This window comes from Phaseolus vulgaris, chromosome 11 (genome assembly GCF_000499845.2).
Source record: "Phaseolus vulgaris cultivar G19833 chromosome 11, P. vulgaris v2.0, whole genome shotgun sequence".
NCBI lineage: Eukaryota > Viridiplantae > Streptophyta > Magnoliopsida > Fabales > Fabaceae > Phaseolus > Phaseolus vulgaris.
The window spans coordinates 2902185-2919430 of NC_023749.2; the positions used below are offsets into that span (position 1 = coordinate 2902185).

Here is a 17246-nt window from a genome sequence, read left to right on the forward strand (position 1 = left end):
ACCACGGACACGCGGCGAAAGCATGTCCGATGCGGCGAAAGCGTGTCCGATACGGTGTCAGACGCTTTTTATTGAGCCGGAAACGACCCTCTTTCTGAATACGCCACACGTTTCCCTCCTTGGACACGCCAGAAAAGCCAAAAAAAAAAAGACGCGATTCAGTGTTTTAAAAACCTCTTCTCTTCCACACTAAATCTCAGATAAAATCTGATAAAATCTCAAACAAAATATTAAAATCTCCAAAAAGTAAAAGTTAAACATTATGTTTTTCTTGATTTTTTTTTATATAACAAAATATATTACTACATTTTAATTTATATATAGCCGTATCACGTGTCCTATAATTTTCAGTTTAACCGTATTTCCGTGTCCGTGCCGTGTCTAAGCTTCTTAGGTTTGATGAGGTGACTTACTTGGTATAGCTAATCTGAAACAAATATCACTGCGTTCTATTCCAGATTTCTGCCCCAGGAAATTTACCCAATTAAAGGCAGTATTCAATCTCAGTATTCATACAAAAAAATTGGTAATGATTTGATTTCAACTGTCATCCATACTGATTAGGAGACGAGCTTTTAAGGAACAAGATCCACATGGAAGAATTACTGAACCTGGTAAAGTATCAAGATTGAGTATAGATATCCCACTTCCTTCCCTCACTAAGGAATATCCCATTTTCTTCAATTCCAATGAGTCTACAGAGAAGTAATCACCACATCGGCATTGATAGAACAGTTCCAATGCTTCTCCAGCATCTTCAACCATCATATCATCTAAGCTCAAATCTTCTGCAACTTCGGCAACTTCGGCGGCCAAGAAATCCTGCCTTGTTCTTCGCAGCTCGTTATTATAAAGCGAGCGGGAGCTTGAATCACTCAGAATTTCCCAGGCCTTCTGTACTCTGAGGAATCTCTCTCCATCTATTTGATTAGTGCTAGATGTCTCTGACGTCTTCAATAGCTTATCAGGATGGAAGCTGAGTACAGCACTGCGATAACTGGCACGAATTTCTTCATAATTTGCATCTTCTTTGACATTGAGAACCTCATAATGGGTTTCCTGAATCGCATTGTTGTCCAGAAGCATTTTTTGATGTTGCTTGAGCTCAAACCACTGACAGTGAAAGGTTGTCTGCGTTCAACAGATAAACATCAGAGACAAGCAAATAGTCATAGTAATATCACAGAACGTACAAATCTAATTAAATATAATACTTAAAAGTCTTAAACCATACATATATCACAAACTCTCTTGCTTGGAACCAATATATGGAATCCAATTGAATCAGTGTTTGAAGTGTATTTTAAACCAACGCTATTTCAAACTCCATTGCAGTTCTCAAAACATAGTATGCTCTAATTTGCACAAATTTCTTACAATGCACTTATAAGAGAAGAATTTATTAAAATAATGCATTGAGCTTTTCTATAAGCTAAAATCAATTCAGGAAAAGTTATACATGTCTGCACAACATCTTCGCACCATCCTGCAATAAAGAAATCTTATATTGCAATTTGGAAGTTATATATGTCCACGGCTTTCTTTGTCCATGGCTTCCTCAGTAATGCATGCAGCTGAGGAAGAATCTGTTCCTGTAGACGGAAGAACAGAATTGATGGATATTATAGAAGATGATGCTAATCCAGGATGGTCAGGATTTCCTGGAGTAGGCATTACAGGATGCACAGGAAAAGACATGGCAGTGGGCATCCATGAAGTAGTTGGACGATAATTAGGATCCCAATAACACAATACAAAGTCCAGAAGCAAAAATATCAAATCAAGTATATATCCCAAGCGATACAATATTAAGTGGAGGAACACAAAATCAATCAAACATATATGCGTGGCATTACAGAAATACAAATTTCCAAGAACACAGAACCAATCAATCCACATATGATGAAATTAAAAGAATCAACAGAGAGTGTTATGTTGAAGGGGAAATCTTCTTCACACAGAGACGGTAAACGCAAACGAAAAGGGATTTGTTGGTTACGATTCCCCGTTATAAGAAAAACAAAAGCAACGTTACACAAAACTTGAACGACACCGTTGGAGAAGTAAACAAATAATAAATGGGAGTACGTACCCGGAATCGGAGGTGTTCAATCTGTGATTTATGACCTTTTTTCCGCTCCTTCTTCTGCAGTTTCCACTCTCTTAACACTTTCTCTTCCATTAGGTTGAATTTTATATATAAATTTTGTATAATGGAAATTTCGTCAATTTTTTAATAAATTAAATTAGAGTAAATAATCCATGTTTTTCTTAACTTTTTTGGAGAAAATTATTTTGTGACAAAAATATATTAAAATTGAAATGATATATATACATATATAAATAATTTTTATTTAACATGAAACTAACATATTTTTATTTTGAATTTAATTTATATCATGTAAACATTTCCCCTCCTAATGATAAAAAAAAATATTTCCCACCTACGAATATCTTCTTTCTATCCCATCATATTTGATATAACTTTGAAATATTATCAATCATTTACTTAATATTATGTGTAATAAGTTCCTTAATTATTAAAATAAGTATTTGGTTTTTCGAATCTACGAACTTTAGAATTATAGAGTTTGGAAAATATACAAATTATATAATTTGAAAATAAATAAAAAATAAACCCTCCATCTTCTGTCGAAAAATAGTTTTGAAATTAAAAGATTTAAGGAGGTGCATGAAAAAATTATGAAAAAATTGCACTAACTTAGACCAGTGAGTCTTATTCATATATATAATTTTATTTCATAAAAAAAATATTTTTTAATAACTCTTTCTAATAACTTGCACTGATTTTTTAATAACTTTTTAATAACAAAGAATAACGTAAAAATAGTAAATATCTTCTATTTATTCACCAAAGTATTCAATTTTTTTAAAACAAAATAGTAAGGTATTTTCCCATTAAAACAACATATAACATTAAATTAAATCAGTAATATATATTTGATTATATAATTGAGTTTTAAGATTTTAAAAATATATAAATATAATTTTCCTGAGTTGGAGGAATACATGCACAAGTATTTAAATGCATATTTATTACGAACATCATTTTGAACATTTGAACATTTAAATTAAAAAAATGACCCAAGTATATGTTCCAACTCAAATTATTTGACAATGAAATTATGTTATTAGAATCTTTATCATTGATTAACCGCGTGGAGAGGATAAAGTAATCTTTATGCATCTGGTTTGAATGAGGGAAGAAAGTGATTTGAAAAGTGAGAAAGGATATGGGGGCACTGCTCTCAATAATGTTGAAAGTAAAGTGTAAACAGTATTACGAACTGATAATATATAATTATGTTCTAACGTCAAACTAAAGGGAGAATTGATAGAGTAAGAGAGGAGTTACAAAAAGAATTATCTTCGGTCGTGCGATCTCCCAGATTGCAATGGATATTTGGAAGATTCTAGAGGATTTCTACCTCTACCGTCACTATGTTTGTCTTCCCTGGAATCGTGTGAATGAGATGCCTTTTGGCGCCGCAGCATGTCCTCTGCATACCGCCGCCACAATGCTTCTCTTTCTTTTCTTGGAACTTTGTTATATCTTGGATCAGATTTTAGAACTCGCTTCGCTGTAGACCAAGAATTAAGCACTGTTTTTCCATCGTCATTTTCATGAGATGCAGCATCGGAAGTCAATACATCAGCTATCAGAACTCTAAACTCGTGAGCACATCGCTGGCCAAATCACAATGGTCACCGGTGTTAGGAGTGGGACATATAAGTGAATGGCATACAAACAAAACCACTACCTCATATATTGTTCACTTACCTCCTGAAGCATCTTCACGTGTTCCCGAAACAACTTTTCCGTATCAGAAGAATCAAGTTCAGGATTAGTTGCGCGTCCTTGAGGATCCTTTTCTAATTTAGGCTTGGATTCCGTCCATGATGCCTAAGAACAAAGTACATAAATGCCATTAATTTTACATTAATAAAAGAAAATGGGATAAAATTAATCATCAATATCAGCCAAGTTCCTAGTAAATAAGAAAATTACAAGTGAGCAATCTTAAGCAATCAAGTGTCAGAAAAACTCACTCGCATTAATCTAATTCTCATCTATTTTTTAATAAAAGCCTTCTAATTACGGAATGCACATTAATCTTACATTCAAGATGGTACTGAACTGCGATGAGCCAGAAATGGGAGAATAAAGCCGAGAAGATATCATTACTCGAAACAAAAGTAAGGTAAATCCAGAGGCACTACACACATTCTAATCCTTTCAGATTGGGGGATAGTGTTAAGTTGATTATTATAGATTTTGAAAACAATTTCCGTAGCCCTTCCACAAAAAAGAAATCTATACCAGAGGATCTTTGATTATCTCCACCAGTAAAGCTTGAAAAGAAGTAACTGCCTCCTTTCTTCGAATTTTTAGTCGCACCCTCTCCATTTCCTGTTCTTCTCTTTCCTTCCTTTTGCGCAGCTCTCGTTCTCTTTCCCTGAGCTTGTCCTGTAAAATAGTTGCAACTTCCTGTAACTTGCTTTATAAAATCAATACATCACAAAAAGTAATGAAAATGAGTTGTTATGGGAGCACATCTATACAAAAATAAATAGGTAGGAAGGTCAATTTGGTCCTTGAAAGTATATATAGAGGTTTCAATTTAGTCCTGGAGTTAAAATAAATTAAAATAAAGTCCCTGAAAGTAACATCCATCTCTCATTCATCTTTCATTTTAAGTAGGTTCGTGCATTTCACCATTAAAATGCAATTTAGTCATTGTGTGTTATCATCAAAATACAATTTAGTGTATAGACTAAATTGCATTTCAATGACAATATGTAGGGACCTATCTGAAACGAAGGATGAATATTTAAAAAAGGAAACTACTTTCAAGGACTTCTTATTTATTTACCGACATTCATGAACTAACTGGAAAAAAGACCATTATAAAAAAGAAAAATAATGAATAAAAGACACTTCAATACCCAAAATAAAAGTCACTACAACAAAAGTACACTTCCAATGAGCTAAAAATGTGCAGTTCAGAAGCCTCTACCCACCATGAACATACTGGGCACCAATAACAATGATAATACGGAAAAAGAGTAGATGACAGCTATTCTCGTTTCTATTTAGCAACTTATTTGCTCATTTAAAAAGGCAATCATTGCATATTAACCGGCAGATACCTGCTCCTCCCTTTTAGCTTTGGTCTCTCTTTCTGCGGCGTATTCTGCAGCTTTCAGTTCAGATAAATACTCATTGAACAAAACTTCCCTATCCTCATGCCTCACAGATTTATATCTTGGGTCATCCCTTAAACTTTCTTTAACCTGTATCCACAGAAGATTATAGATTAGGAAGAACAAGTCACAGAAAATTTGAGAAATCCATATGCCACATTCAAAAGTTACACTTACATGTATACTAAAACTTGTTTCTAAAACGAGTTAATTATCAAACTTTGAAAGTATATTAACAAATCTGAAGTTGAAGCTTGTGAGAAAATGAGAAAGGAAAACTTTCTAAATGTGATTGATTGTTTTTTTGCCCAGCATAATGAACTTATTTATATTCAGGAGCACTACAAAAATAATCAATGCCAAAGAATCTAACGAGAGAAGAATTTAAGATACCACAATTACCTAAGATTCATTGACCCTAGCTATACCATGAGTATATATAGGCTACTTGAAACAATAAACATTAAAGAAGTTATTATTCTCCTAAAATATTCCTAATTCCAACACTTGCTAACATATCCTCCTTGTTTTTTAAAAGGAAGATATTAGAAAGGCTCAATCAGAAAAAGAACATTAGCAAGTCGTACCCAAGAGCATCTCAGCTTGCTAATATACCCCTAAAAACAATTACGAATATATTGAGCCCCTGTACGTGTGAGACGGTGATATTTAAATAAATAATGATTATTGAGAAAATCAACACTTGATTTTGTTACAGCCAATATCATTCTCAGTAGCATAGAAAACAAACTTTTCAGCCTGCTATCATATAACCCAAAACATTTCATTCAAATCCAAAAAAAAACACAGCCACTTGTGAAGTAAGACTTGATCCCTCCCATTTTTTCAGGCATCAACTCGAGTAAAAACTAATGGCCGAGATCTAACATGTATAAGTTAAGAAATTAACTCATAAGGAGACAACTTAAAAAATTACACAAGCTCGCATGTTTGTCATCTTGAAAGAAAATTACATAATATTATCTCAGCACTAGAATGCGTTTCAAATCCTGCATCTAAAAAGCAGAAATAAAATGTCAACACTAATTTACAACACACATACCCTGGACCAACGTGAGTTGAAAGATATATCCCCACGATCTTTAAGCATTGACTTAAAACTGGCTGCAGCAGCTGCACGCATTGCTTGAGTCTTTTCTTCAGCAGCTTTCTTCAAAGGAAATACTCTGAAACACAAAGAGGAACCCGTCAACCAGCACTCTGTAAACACTGCATTTGATAAAAAAAGCCATCTACCATGCAAATTCAAAGAGTTCAGAGGGCATAAGGACACACCCACAGTGAATGCGAGAGTCTGTCATTAGCCTACTACCTGCTGACTCAAGTTGCTTTCAAGGATTACAACAGAAATCATTTCTCTGTCTAGGAAAAAGTTCAATATTAATGCAAATGAGGATCCAAACCAAAGCAGTACATATACACAGAGTTAAGAACTTCCCCGAGTTGGATGCACCAAATTTTGAATAACAAAAATCAAAAGGATTGGCTGGAAAGATGCCATTCATTTTTGACAAATGCCATATAGAAAGAAGAAAAGAAACAAACATGCAAGAGATGTATGATTCCTTTGTCTTTTATGCCTACTTGGTAAAAGAAACTGAGCTACATTAAAATATCATCCCCTCTCTTGGGAATCATCCTTGGAACAGAAGGTAGAATGTAAAGATGGTTAACAAAGGAAATATTGCATTTGCGTTCCCAAATAACTGGTAAAATTTGTAGGGCAAGAGGGTGGGAAATGAAAAAAAAATGCACCTAATTCTAAAAATAAATAAATATATAAGACCATAAGACTACCAAGTAGGAGGTGTTCATTGGTTGTGTTTCATTACACCCGTTTCTCAACCTGATTAGAATTGTTTGGGTTGAGTTGGGTTGGATTGGATTCATTGCTCTACCAAATCTGAATTAATCCAACCAGATTACAATTACATTTTGATACAACTATCAAATAATTATATTGTAAACTCGTGAACAGCCCTACTGCCAAGCAAGTATGTATTGATTATTTACATTTAACATTCTCAACCAATATTTTGATCTGTACCTAATTAAGCTGAACAACCTTAACATTTTTCCTTCTTTTAACACTATCAACCTGAAGTCCATAAAAAGCACAATAGCACCAATCAAAACCCATTCCATGCAGTAACCTTGATCCCATGAGTTCAAGGCAGATCAATAGATAAATCCTAGTTCCAGGATGTTGCTTAATTTAATCAAGAGATTAACATGTATAGCACAACTTTTGATATTGATGAGGATTCTTCTTAGCCTCAATGAATTTCGGACCTAACTAAGGTGTGGATGTAACTCATGTTACAAAACTCAGAATTGGGTGATTCCAAAACAAGGTGAAAATCCACTATTTGGCATGCAATTAGACTCTTAAATCACCAAGAAAGGCTTCGTAAAACTCAACTGCATCAAATATTGTCATCAATCATCACAATTTTGAGGTTTTCAATCAACCCTATCCGATTTTCGGACTAAGTGGCTCCCAGCATTATCTTTCGTATTTCTAAGTCAATGGATATGCATTTAACAAATTTTTGCAATGTGCAACAGACATGATACTGTATCAAACAGTGGCTACTTTGTAGGTAATTCAATCTCTTCCCAGGTTGAATACTAGACCCCAGAAACTTGTTTTCCATTAAAGAATACTACCATAATTCGATTAGAAAACATGCTTATTGTTAGAGATCCTACTACATCGAATAGAAATAAGATAAATTTATAATATATAAGTAGGTGCAAACCTCAAATTACAAACCAGTTTTGTAAGATTGTGTTATGATTAAAGTTCACTTCTTAATATGGTATTAGAGACATTTAGAGTCTATCCTATTGAGAGTTTTATGGGCCTATCGGGCCACTATCAGACCACCTATATATATATATATATATATATATATATATATATATATATAGTCTCATGTTGAAAATCCCAAGTCGGTTAGAGATGAGGCCAATTCATAGTATATAAGTGAATGCAAATCTTACCTTACAAACCAGTTTTGTAAGGTTGAATTATGCTTAAAAGTCCACTTATTAAGACTTATTAAGAAAGATTAAGTAGGGACCTTTTATACTTTGTATGCCCAACATCCATGATGAATGTTCACAAAATCCAAGGAATGAAAAAGAAAATGACCTATTCGATATCCATGCTAAGAATGACAGATAGAAATATAGACTTCCAAACACAACTTGCACAAAAGCATCATGTGATATGATAGACCACCTCTATTCCTAGGCTAGGAGATCCAAAAGCATGACTAGTGTGAAAATTAACAAATCAAATAAGTAATATAATGGAAAGGATGATGTGAATGTGAAAACATCACATGCAAAAGAATGAGAGAAACCAAACGGAATATCCTATTAAAATGCAAAGTGGCACCTATCATTCAATAGGTGCTCTTGCTCCTTGCGGTCCAATGCCTCAAACCGTGGATCATTTGCCCATTTCTTCCGGAAACTTTGATAATCAGTATTGTAATTAATATCCTGAAAAAAAAAAAATCAAATTGTATAAGCATTTAGAAGTTCCACAGATTGAAGACGGTTAGACTGTACAGTGCAAGAATAATTAGTATGAATGAGCATCAAAATAAGGCAATATAAACCTCTGAGGCTTCATCCAGTAATTGCTTAAATCCTTCAATTGCAGCCTTCTGTGCAGCCCGCTTTTCTTTGCGTTCTTCTTCAGCACGAGTTTTAACATAATGCTCGAACAAGGATCTCCTAGCAGAATAACTTGGGATGGCCTGTAACGACACATTATATATAATAAAAAGTTTGCATGACAACATAAACAAGCCAAAACGTGGAAATATAATAAGATACAAGAAAATACAATCTTGGGGATAAGACACGTTCCAAAAAGAATAGACAATTTTAAAGCTAGGTATATTGTCTCCAAAAGTTTTCTAGCCCATATGCATGTCCATCAGAGAACTGTCCCTAAAGAAACCATGGGCTGAAAATCATAAGGAGGCCATAGAAGATAACCATACTACATAATTTTGGCAAGGAACAATTTCCTGCAAGAGCCCAAAGATGCACAAATTTACCTTTCTTCCCCCAAAAAACTAGGCAGTGGGAGCAGCAAACTCTTTAAAATTGAAAGATATAATATTGATATGGCTCCTAAGATGAAACATTTACATACATGGACAGAATTTAGAACTTACTCTTGAATCAATTACACTAAACCACGTGTTATACAAAAAATTAGACTTAATTTCACATAAGTTTTTTGTTTTTACATTTTCACTTCTTGACAACTTGATCAAGTGAAACTACTAACTTAAACAGGGATACCATTCCCGCAACACACATGATACAATTAAGACAAAGTTGATAGAAATTCCAGCATTGAAAAAAACTGAGTGAACAATTTATGTACTACTATGACAGTCCCAGTTGAAGGAAAGGCCACTGGCTCCCAATCAAAATATTAAAAAATATTTAGTTTCATGATACCTTAAAACGAGGATCAAATACTATCTTTGGCAATTCTTTCTCCCACTTAGAGAATGGTGCCACTCCTCGCTCCTTGAGCATCTCCTACAAAATTAACCAACACAATAAACAAATTATTTGATATGAACAAAAGCGAAAATGAATTATGGTTTACAACTTTACGAGAGTGAATCATGGTTTACAACTTTATGGTGCACACACTGGTTACACAGAACAGATTTAAGACAAACACAAACAATTATTCAGTGAATCTTATTTTATACAAATGTTAGCGGACTTTATAGTTATGTAAAAAGGCAGTAAGAAGGGATTCAATTCAACATCATAAAATTAAGAACTTCCTTTTGTAGGTGATATTTGAAATTTTGTAGTTGTTACCCTGATAAGAGAAATGAGAGGAAAGATTGATTTTTTTCAAGACAAAACACATGCTCAAGCCTGGACCCGGTGTCAGAACACCCCAAACAATTCAAATACAAGTATGTGAACTATTCCAGGGCAGTTTGTCAGCTTCTTCTTTCTTTCCAGAAGTCCCCTGACTTCTCCCCTTTGCTAAGTGCAACCAGACAAATAAGGGCTCTAATAATTTTAGTAGTAACTAACTTCATTTATAGTTGGGCTAGATTAAGCCCAAGCCATACTCCTGTTTTCTTCTATAGAGCCTTCTAAAACTGCATTCAAAGTTGGAGACCCAGCATTACAAACCCACACAAGAATCCATATTTCCAATGTATGATCTCATACCTTGCAATTGGATCCTATCCTAACATTCCACTATGCTCCACAGCCCTGGTACCCAAACCTATCTGGCTGTGCACTAACCCTTTGACTAGTCCTACCTAAGCAAACATTGCAATGGTAATGTCACCCCCCATGCTGCCCATTTGCAGCTGAGACATGGTGAAAGACTTAGATAAGAATTAATAAGATAATTGGGAGAAGCCCACCACAAAAGCTAACCATTGTAATTGGAGACTCCAAAGCCTTAGAAAACCCCTCACCAGAATCCCATCCATAAGCTTTTATTCTAGATGACATGGATGCCTTCTATTTCATTTTTATGTTTGCAGTTAAAGCAATACCTTTTGTTATTCACAATAGGAAACTCGAAACACCATCTAATAACATTACCATAGTCCCAATAACTTCTAGGAACGGATTCTCCACTTCCAAAGAGTCAAATACACTTTCTAAAACAAATAGATAGCATAGCATAGTTCATTTAACAAGAATATGCATAAGGAATATTGGCAATTACTTTTTGGCGCATTTACTGTTTCATCCATCTATACAAGTAAATAATAAAATAACAATCAAAATTCTTACAGATATTCTTACTGATACATTATTTAGGTAATTATATATGCTTTATGATCATTATTCAATAACAGAAAATCCTATTCACTGAAGAAAAATCAAGCTTACCAAAGGAGGAAGAATAAGGATTCCTCACTCCTTCATAAACTACTAAGAAAGCTAGCCACCAAACATAAATAATTATTAGTTGGAAATAAGAAAATAGCTTTACAATCCATACACTTTGTCAACAAAGGAGATCCACGTGAACGAAAAATAAAATATAAAATTTGCACTGAAGCATAAATATAAACAGAGACCATCATTCCACGCTACAAGCCTTCTTTCCTGACAAAACTTAAAAAGGAATTATGGCTCCAAGAGAAACTGGACTAGGGTGCACCATGACTCTGGAACAAAGCGAAATTCTGAAATACTTGATCCAACAATTTTAATTTTAATTTGTTACAGAAATGGTGCAATAAAGAATTTAATTAAATACAAATAAACAGCAATTTAACAGTCTTTCATGAACTTTTCAATGATAAAATTCTTAAAAACAATATAATCACAACAACTATGCAAATAACATCCAAAACAAAAGTAACATTGAATAATAAACCTAGAGTGGAAAAAAATGCAAAGTGAGGGGGAGAGCTATATTTCACATGATAATTTTAACTTAGCTATCAATCAATGATGAGATCAGTGCAGGAGGAGTAGGATTCCTCATAGCAGAAAACAACCGAAAAGAACTACAACGACTCAAAGAAAGAGACAAATATACCTTGAATTGAATGATGCACTCCTCCTTTGAAGGCCCACTATCTTCATCTTCAGAATCTGAAGATGTATCGGAAACATTAGCAGCACCATTACTATCTTTTTGTTTATCTTTGCTATTATCTGCTTGCATTCCCTTAGAGGTAGATTCAACTGCTTTTGAACCATTTGATTCAGATCCTGTTTGTACTGATGGTGCAGGAATAGAGGAGGAAGTAACAGGTGTTCCTGAGTCCTGCAATTTCTTCTTGATCAAATCCAAAGCCGACGATGAGTTCTGTAGATTAGAGGGTTTAAGAGCTGCAGCATCACGACCACCAGTATTAATAGCAGGAGCATTCAGAGTAACCATTCCAGACCCTCTATCAGACAATACATTATTATTTGGAACTGACATTAACTGATCTTTTGTAACATCACCATCTTGTTTCTTTTTCAATTCAGCCACCTCATTTGGAATTTGCCAGCAGCTAGTCTAAAATACAACAAAATGAAAAAAATAAACAATTCAGAAAGCTTCAGCTATTAGATGAATTTTCACAGTAATGTTAATAACAATTTAGAAAAAATGGTACAGGCAACATTATGTCAGCTTGTAACTTGGTAGTTCAACCCAGAAAGACAAGAACTCAAAGGTAAACAAGACAAACTGAGACAATAAAGTTGATTGATTTGTGAATATGGGAACCGTACCTTGGTTCGATTGTTGTAGTAATATTTTTTTCCATCACTTGTAGAGACCAACAGCCAATCGGTACCAGGCAAATCCGTCCTATTCCAAAAAAAAAAAAAAAAAGATGAAAAGATAAGATTCTTTGGTCATAATAACACAACTTTTTTTTAAGCACCAACATGCGAATAACCTTGTGACAACTAAGACAGAAGAAATTACAAATGTAAGTGGAATACATAAAAATCACCTAACCCATGAACAACGAATCTCGTAATACCCCCAGCACCATAGCAAGACACTATATGCAGTTAAACATCTAGCAATTATGATTTCTTTTCAATCCAACAGTACTGACACAAAAAATTCTATTGGATCAGATTGATTTGTCTATATTATAGAACCCTTCCACACCAATCAATTCATCCATATCTCTAAATAAGGCATGAAACTTTCTTAGGAATATTGGTTGCAGTGTATTCAATTCTTCACGAAATATGTTCAGTCATAATAATCACATTTACCCTATGTTTGGATGGAGAGAGAAAAACAAGGAGAGAAAAATCAAAATTTGAAATTTTGTATTTTATCGAGTAGAAAATAAAAATAAAAAGGGGAGAAATACTAAAGAATTCAAATTTTGCTCTCCAAGTCCTAATGCTAAATTGCAAATTCTCTCCTTTTTCATTATCTTTCCTCTCATCCAATCCAAACAAAGGGTTAAGGTTTAGCACACATGTTTTAACACAAAAAATAATAAAGTAGAATAGTTATTATTTAACCCTCCCTTTCATTCCCTTCATTTTGACATCTGGAGAGGGGACCAAGGGGATCATCATTTATCCCCCCCCCCCCCACATAGTTTTACCAGCTTATACTGTCCTCTTTCCCTGCTACAGAACTAAGAATTAAACTAAAAAATTGAAAGACACCTTTTCAAGGCCTCTTAAAACAAAGTCAGCAGGAAAAATACAAAATAAAAGACCCAGCATAAATTCAGAGTTAGTTTGTACAATAAGATGGCTTGTGCCACCAGAAGATATGCAATGAACTTACATTGAAACTGGAGTAGGCTGAGCGGAAACTTGGTGAGACTGCATACACATCCAAAAAACATCAATAAAATGAATTAAGATGAAAAATATATAGGATCATAAACACTACATCATACAATAGCAGGTGGTTTTGGATAGTAAATAAGGCATCGAATATGACTTTCTTCAGTTAGAAGTTACAGTTTTAGTCTACAAATATACCACATCCAATATGATTGTATAATGTTAGAAGTTACAGTTTTAGTCTACAAATATCAGGTCTCCGAGGCTTTTCCCATTGGTTAGGGTAGCCAGTATCCTTATCTAAAATAATTAAATATTAGATACTGACAAATAGAGAACATCAAAGAATTTTTGTAATGATAAATGTTAGAACACACTCCAAAAAACAGAGAAGAAAAAAGGGAGAGAGAGAGAACAAGAGATATAGTACTGAAACTGAAATTTTACCTCATCTATGTATCACAATACAACAATACTATTTATAATACAATAACAAGTAGTTAGTTAACAGCCCACTTACTAGCAAACCAACATACAATACTAACTGAATTATGTACAATAAAAACAGTACATGAGTATAAAAAGTATATAAAATAATATTATTTAGTGATGAAGGACACAATACTGTAGAGGATCAGCAAAGAACACAGGACCGAGTATCAGTACCTCCCCTATAAATCCAGCAGGTTTATCATATGTTGATTCTCCAGTCATGGCATTATAATAGTATATAATTCCTGCTTCAGTCTTGTGGGCTGTCCAGGCCTCTAATTGATCATTATTAGAAGTATCCTCATTTGGGGCGATGACAGCATTTAATTTCTTCTTATCATCTACAACCACAAAACAACAAATTTTAGGGATGAGATTTCCCTTTTCAAACATGTCAATGAGAAAATGCATTTCAGAGGAGCAGTAGCATTGCATTGTGCATACCAGCTGGCCCTGAAATAACTTCTGTTTGCAAAGCAGTTGTTCCCCTCAGCTGATTGCTGGAAGCAGGTGAAAAAGTGCTACTGCCACCACTCACAGGTGTAACACCACGAGGTTGAGAATCAGGAATTGGAACAGCAGGGAGAGTAACACCACGTGCTGGAAATGGAAAAGGGCCAGGAAAAGGAGCGGGGTATTGAAGATATGGGGGCCTAAATACACCACTCATCTGTGGGGTCTGTAACCAAAGTCCCTGAGGGGGAGCAGCCATAGAAGGCATGGATGGATAGGGTAAACCTTTCAGAGGGTTAGTAGGATCTGATGCAATGGCTGAAATTGGCATGTTTGGTCTCAGTAATGCTGCTGAGGAAGAATCTGTTCCTGTAGATGGAACAGCAGGATTGATAGATATCATAGAAGATGATGCTAATCCAGGAGGGCCAGGATTTCCTGGAGTAGGCATTACAGGATGCACAGGAAGAGACATGGCAGTGGGCATCCATGAAGTAGTTGGACGATAATTAGGATCAGAGGGAGGCATTATGGGTGTAGAAGTATGAGCAGGGACAGAATGTGGGGTACTTGACGCAGATGACAATTTAGTAACATCCTGTGCAACAGAATCCGATATTTCCTGCAATAAGCAAGTATAAGTAGGAGGAAATAATCATTGTTGAGATTTTTTCCTGTCAGATTATTGGTGTACCAATTACATGAAGACATTCATTACCATACACCACATGATATCCATGATTTATTTTGGGTTGAGAGTGTACCCACATCACACACATTTGAAAGCAACAACATCACTTTGTTATCTACTATTGCATAAAAGCCTAATGCAGAAGCAGCACAGACAGAACCCATTGTGCTATTATACATACATCACCATACACTATGCTACCAACAAAACCATTTTCTTCATTATAACATTAAATTTTGTGTATATTAAAGTTACTTGCATGCTATACTTCAAGCGCATTTCATTTTACCTTAGCACATTTTCTGTCCAAGCTAGGCCCACCTTTGGTCAATGGACACTTAGTTCACTTCAGCATTTAAAGGTCATTATCATTCTTGTTTGAGTAGGTTGAAACTTGAAAGTGAAATGGCAAGGGAGGTAAAAGTGAAGTGACGGATTAAAAGGTTTTGATATCCACTAATGACTTGTTGCTTGGTGTAGTTTGAGGAAAATCTCACTTTAAATTCAGTTTCACGGTAGAAGAGGGAATAAAGTAGTTGCACTCCACCACTTTCAACTGTCCCGTATTGTTGTCAGACTGATCAAGTGTCAAGTGATCTTCATTCCAACATTTCCACCAACTCAAACAGGCATATCTAAGAGTTTCCACAAATTTCCCTAAAATAAGGAATCACCCATACTCACTCCTCTCTAATTGATCTTGCAACTTGCTCTCTACAGTTTAAAATAAGAATAGAGTAAGGAACTTACACTACTAGATTGAGTATTCTGCTGGTTGCTAGGAAAAGCGGCACCACTCGGGGGAATATTATATGAAAATGAAAGAGCAGCATGCGACGAGACACCAGGAACTGGAGGTTGAAAAACTACAGGATTCACTATCGAATTGGATTTTATCACCTGCATAAAAAAAATAACAAATATAACCAACAGAGTAATGTGTAACGACACGCGACTGTGATTAAAATACAGCATTACATCACCATACACCCATACACTAAAAGCAAATAACTCGGTATAATACTGACATTATGTGCCGAAGACTGCTGAGAGCTTCCCGAAGCATTGGCATTCTGAAGAACGCCGTAAGGAAATGGAGGTACCGGTGCCGGTGCCGGAGCTACAAACGCAGTTGCATTAATCAATTTCGAATGAGCCGTTGCTCGAATTTACTCAGCAGAAATAACATCAGATAAATCGAAAGCATAAAAGAGGAGTAGGTTTACCGGTAGAAGGAGTTGCATTTGAGGAATTAGGTGTGGGAGAAGCCACAGGAAGAGACATTTCTCCGGACACAGGTGGCGGCGCCTCGTGCGACAACCACGCCGGCGAAGCCATTGAAACCGATCTGCGTTCATAACAATTGACATTAGGTGACGGAAACAAAGCAACTCGCGACAATTTTGACAAAGGCGAATCGTAAATTAAAAAGCGATAGGAATAGGGCTGCGAAAATCGAACAGAGAACAAAATTGGACGCAAAGCAAATAAAGAATGAAGAGAAAAAGCAGAGAGAGAGAGAGAGAGGATGATAACGAACCAGTGGAGAGTGTGGAGAGGGAAGAAGAAGGCGCGAGGTAGAATTTGGATGGAAACAGTTGAAAGCGAAAAGAGCAGTGAGTGAGTGAGGGAACGTTTTGTTTTGAGTTGAAAGAGAAGAAAATGGAAATGGGTTTGGTTTTATGTATATGTGTATATTTTTTTAATTAGGTTAGGGCTACCTAGCTTGCTTCTTCGGACCACAGTACTATCGGTGAGTCTTATTCATATATCACAATTTTATTTCATAATAGAATAACTTTTTTATTAACTCTCACCAATTAATAACAAACAATAATTTAAAAATAATAAATATATTTATTTAATCACCAAAGTATACAAAATTATAACAAGAAATCAGTAAGGTGTTTTTCCATTAAAACAACACAAACACTAAATTAATACCCTAAAGTTGCTATGTTTTGTTTTAGAGAAAATTTGCACTGTCTTTTGCCTTTGAGAGTTTATTTTGTGAAACAAACATATACATCCTGTTAATTGAGTTTTAAGTTGATAATTTTTAGCA

The 17246-nt window shown here is 34.9% G+C and overlaps 2 protein-coding genes across 3 annotated transcripts; both read right to left on the reverse strand.

The window, feature by feature from the left end:
• Positions 1 to 428: 428 nt before the first annotated feature.
• On the reverse strand, positions 429 to 3244 carry LOC137832361 (uncharacterized). The gene is made up of 2 exons (XM_068640535.1): positions 2093 to 3244; positions 429 to 1131 (listed from the first exon to the last, which is right to left on the reverse strand). The coding sequence occupies exons 1-2, from the start codon at positions 2180 to 2182 to the stop codon at positions 541 to 543; spliced, it is 681 nt and encodes a 226-aa protein (XP_068496636.1). The 5' UTR covers positions 2183 to 3244; the 3' UTR covers positions 429 to 540.
• LOC137832000 (pre-mRNA-processing protein 40C) lies at positions 3235 to 16917 on the reverse strand. Of its 2 annotated transcripts, none has more exons than XM_068639988.1 (17): positions 16722 to 16917; positions 16408 to 16529; positions 16210 to 16301; positions 15932 to 16081; positions 14482 to 15112; positions 14212 to 14378; positions 13544 to 13581; positions 12511 to 12589; positions 11822 to 12292; positions 9739 to 9822; positions 8880 to 9020; positions 8654 to 8760; positions 6290 to 6413; positions 5173 to 5316; positions 4343 to 4489; positions 3803 to 3925; positions 3235 to 3708 (listed from the first exon to the last, which is right to left on the reverse strand). In XM_068639988.1, the coding sequence occupies exons 2-17, from the start codon at positions 16517 to 16519 to the stop codon at positions 3385 to 3387; spliced, it is 2934 nt and encodes a 977-aa protein (XP_068496089.1). In that variant the 5' UTR covers positions 16520 to 16529; positions 16722 to 16917; the 3' UTR covers positions 3235 to 3384. The 2 variants fall into 2 exon arrangements, with proteins under 2 accessions (XP_068496089.1, XP_068496163.1); XM_068640062.1 differs by having other exon boundaries at positions 15471 to 16081; positions 16722 to 16830.
• Between the last annotated feature and the right edge of the window lie 329 nt (positions 16918 to 17246).

What these genes read in the sequence shown, in the direction of transcription:
- LOC137832361 (XM_068640535.1), bottom strand. Translation starts at nt 2,182, where the DNA reads ATGGAAGAGAAAGTGTTAAGAGAGTGGAAACTGCAGAAGAAGGAGCGG. An exon ending in TTGAACACCTCCGATTCCGG is followed by an intron (nt 1,132 to 2,092) that starts GTACGTACTCCC and finishes TGTTGAACGCAG; the next exon opens with ACAACCTTTCACTGTCAGTG.
- LOC137832000 (XM_068639988.1), bottom strand. Translation starts at nt 16,519, where the DNA reads ATGGCTTCGCCGGCGTGGTTGTCGCACGAGGCGCCGCCACCTGTGTCC. An exon ending in AGAATACTCAATCTAGTAGT is followed by an intron (nt 15,113 to 15,931) that starts GTAAGTTCCTTA and finishes TGCTTATTGCAG; the next exon opens with GAAATATCGGATTCTGTTGC. An exon ending in AGTTATTTCAGGGCCAGCTG is followed by an intron (nt 14,379 to 14,481) that starts GTATGCACAATG and finishes TTGTGGTTGTAG; the next exon opens with ATGATAAGAAGAAATTAAAT.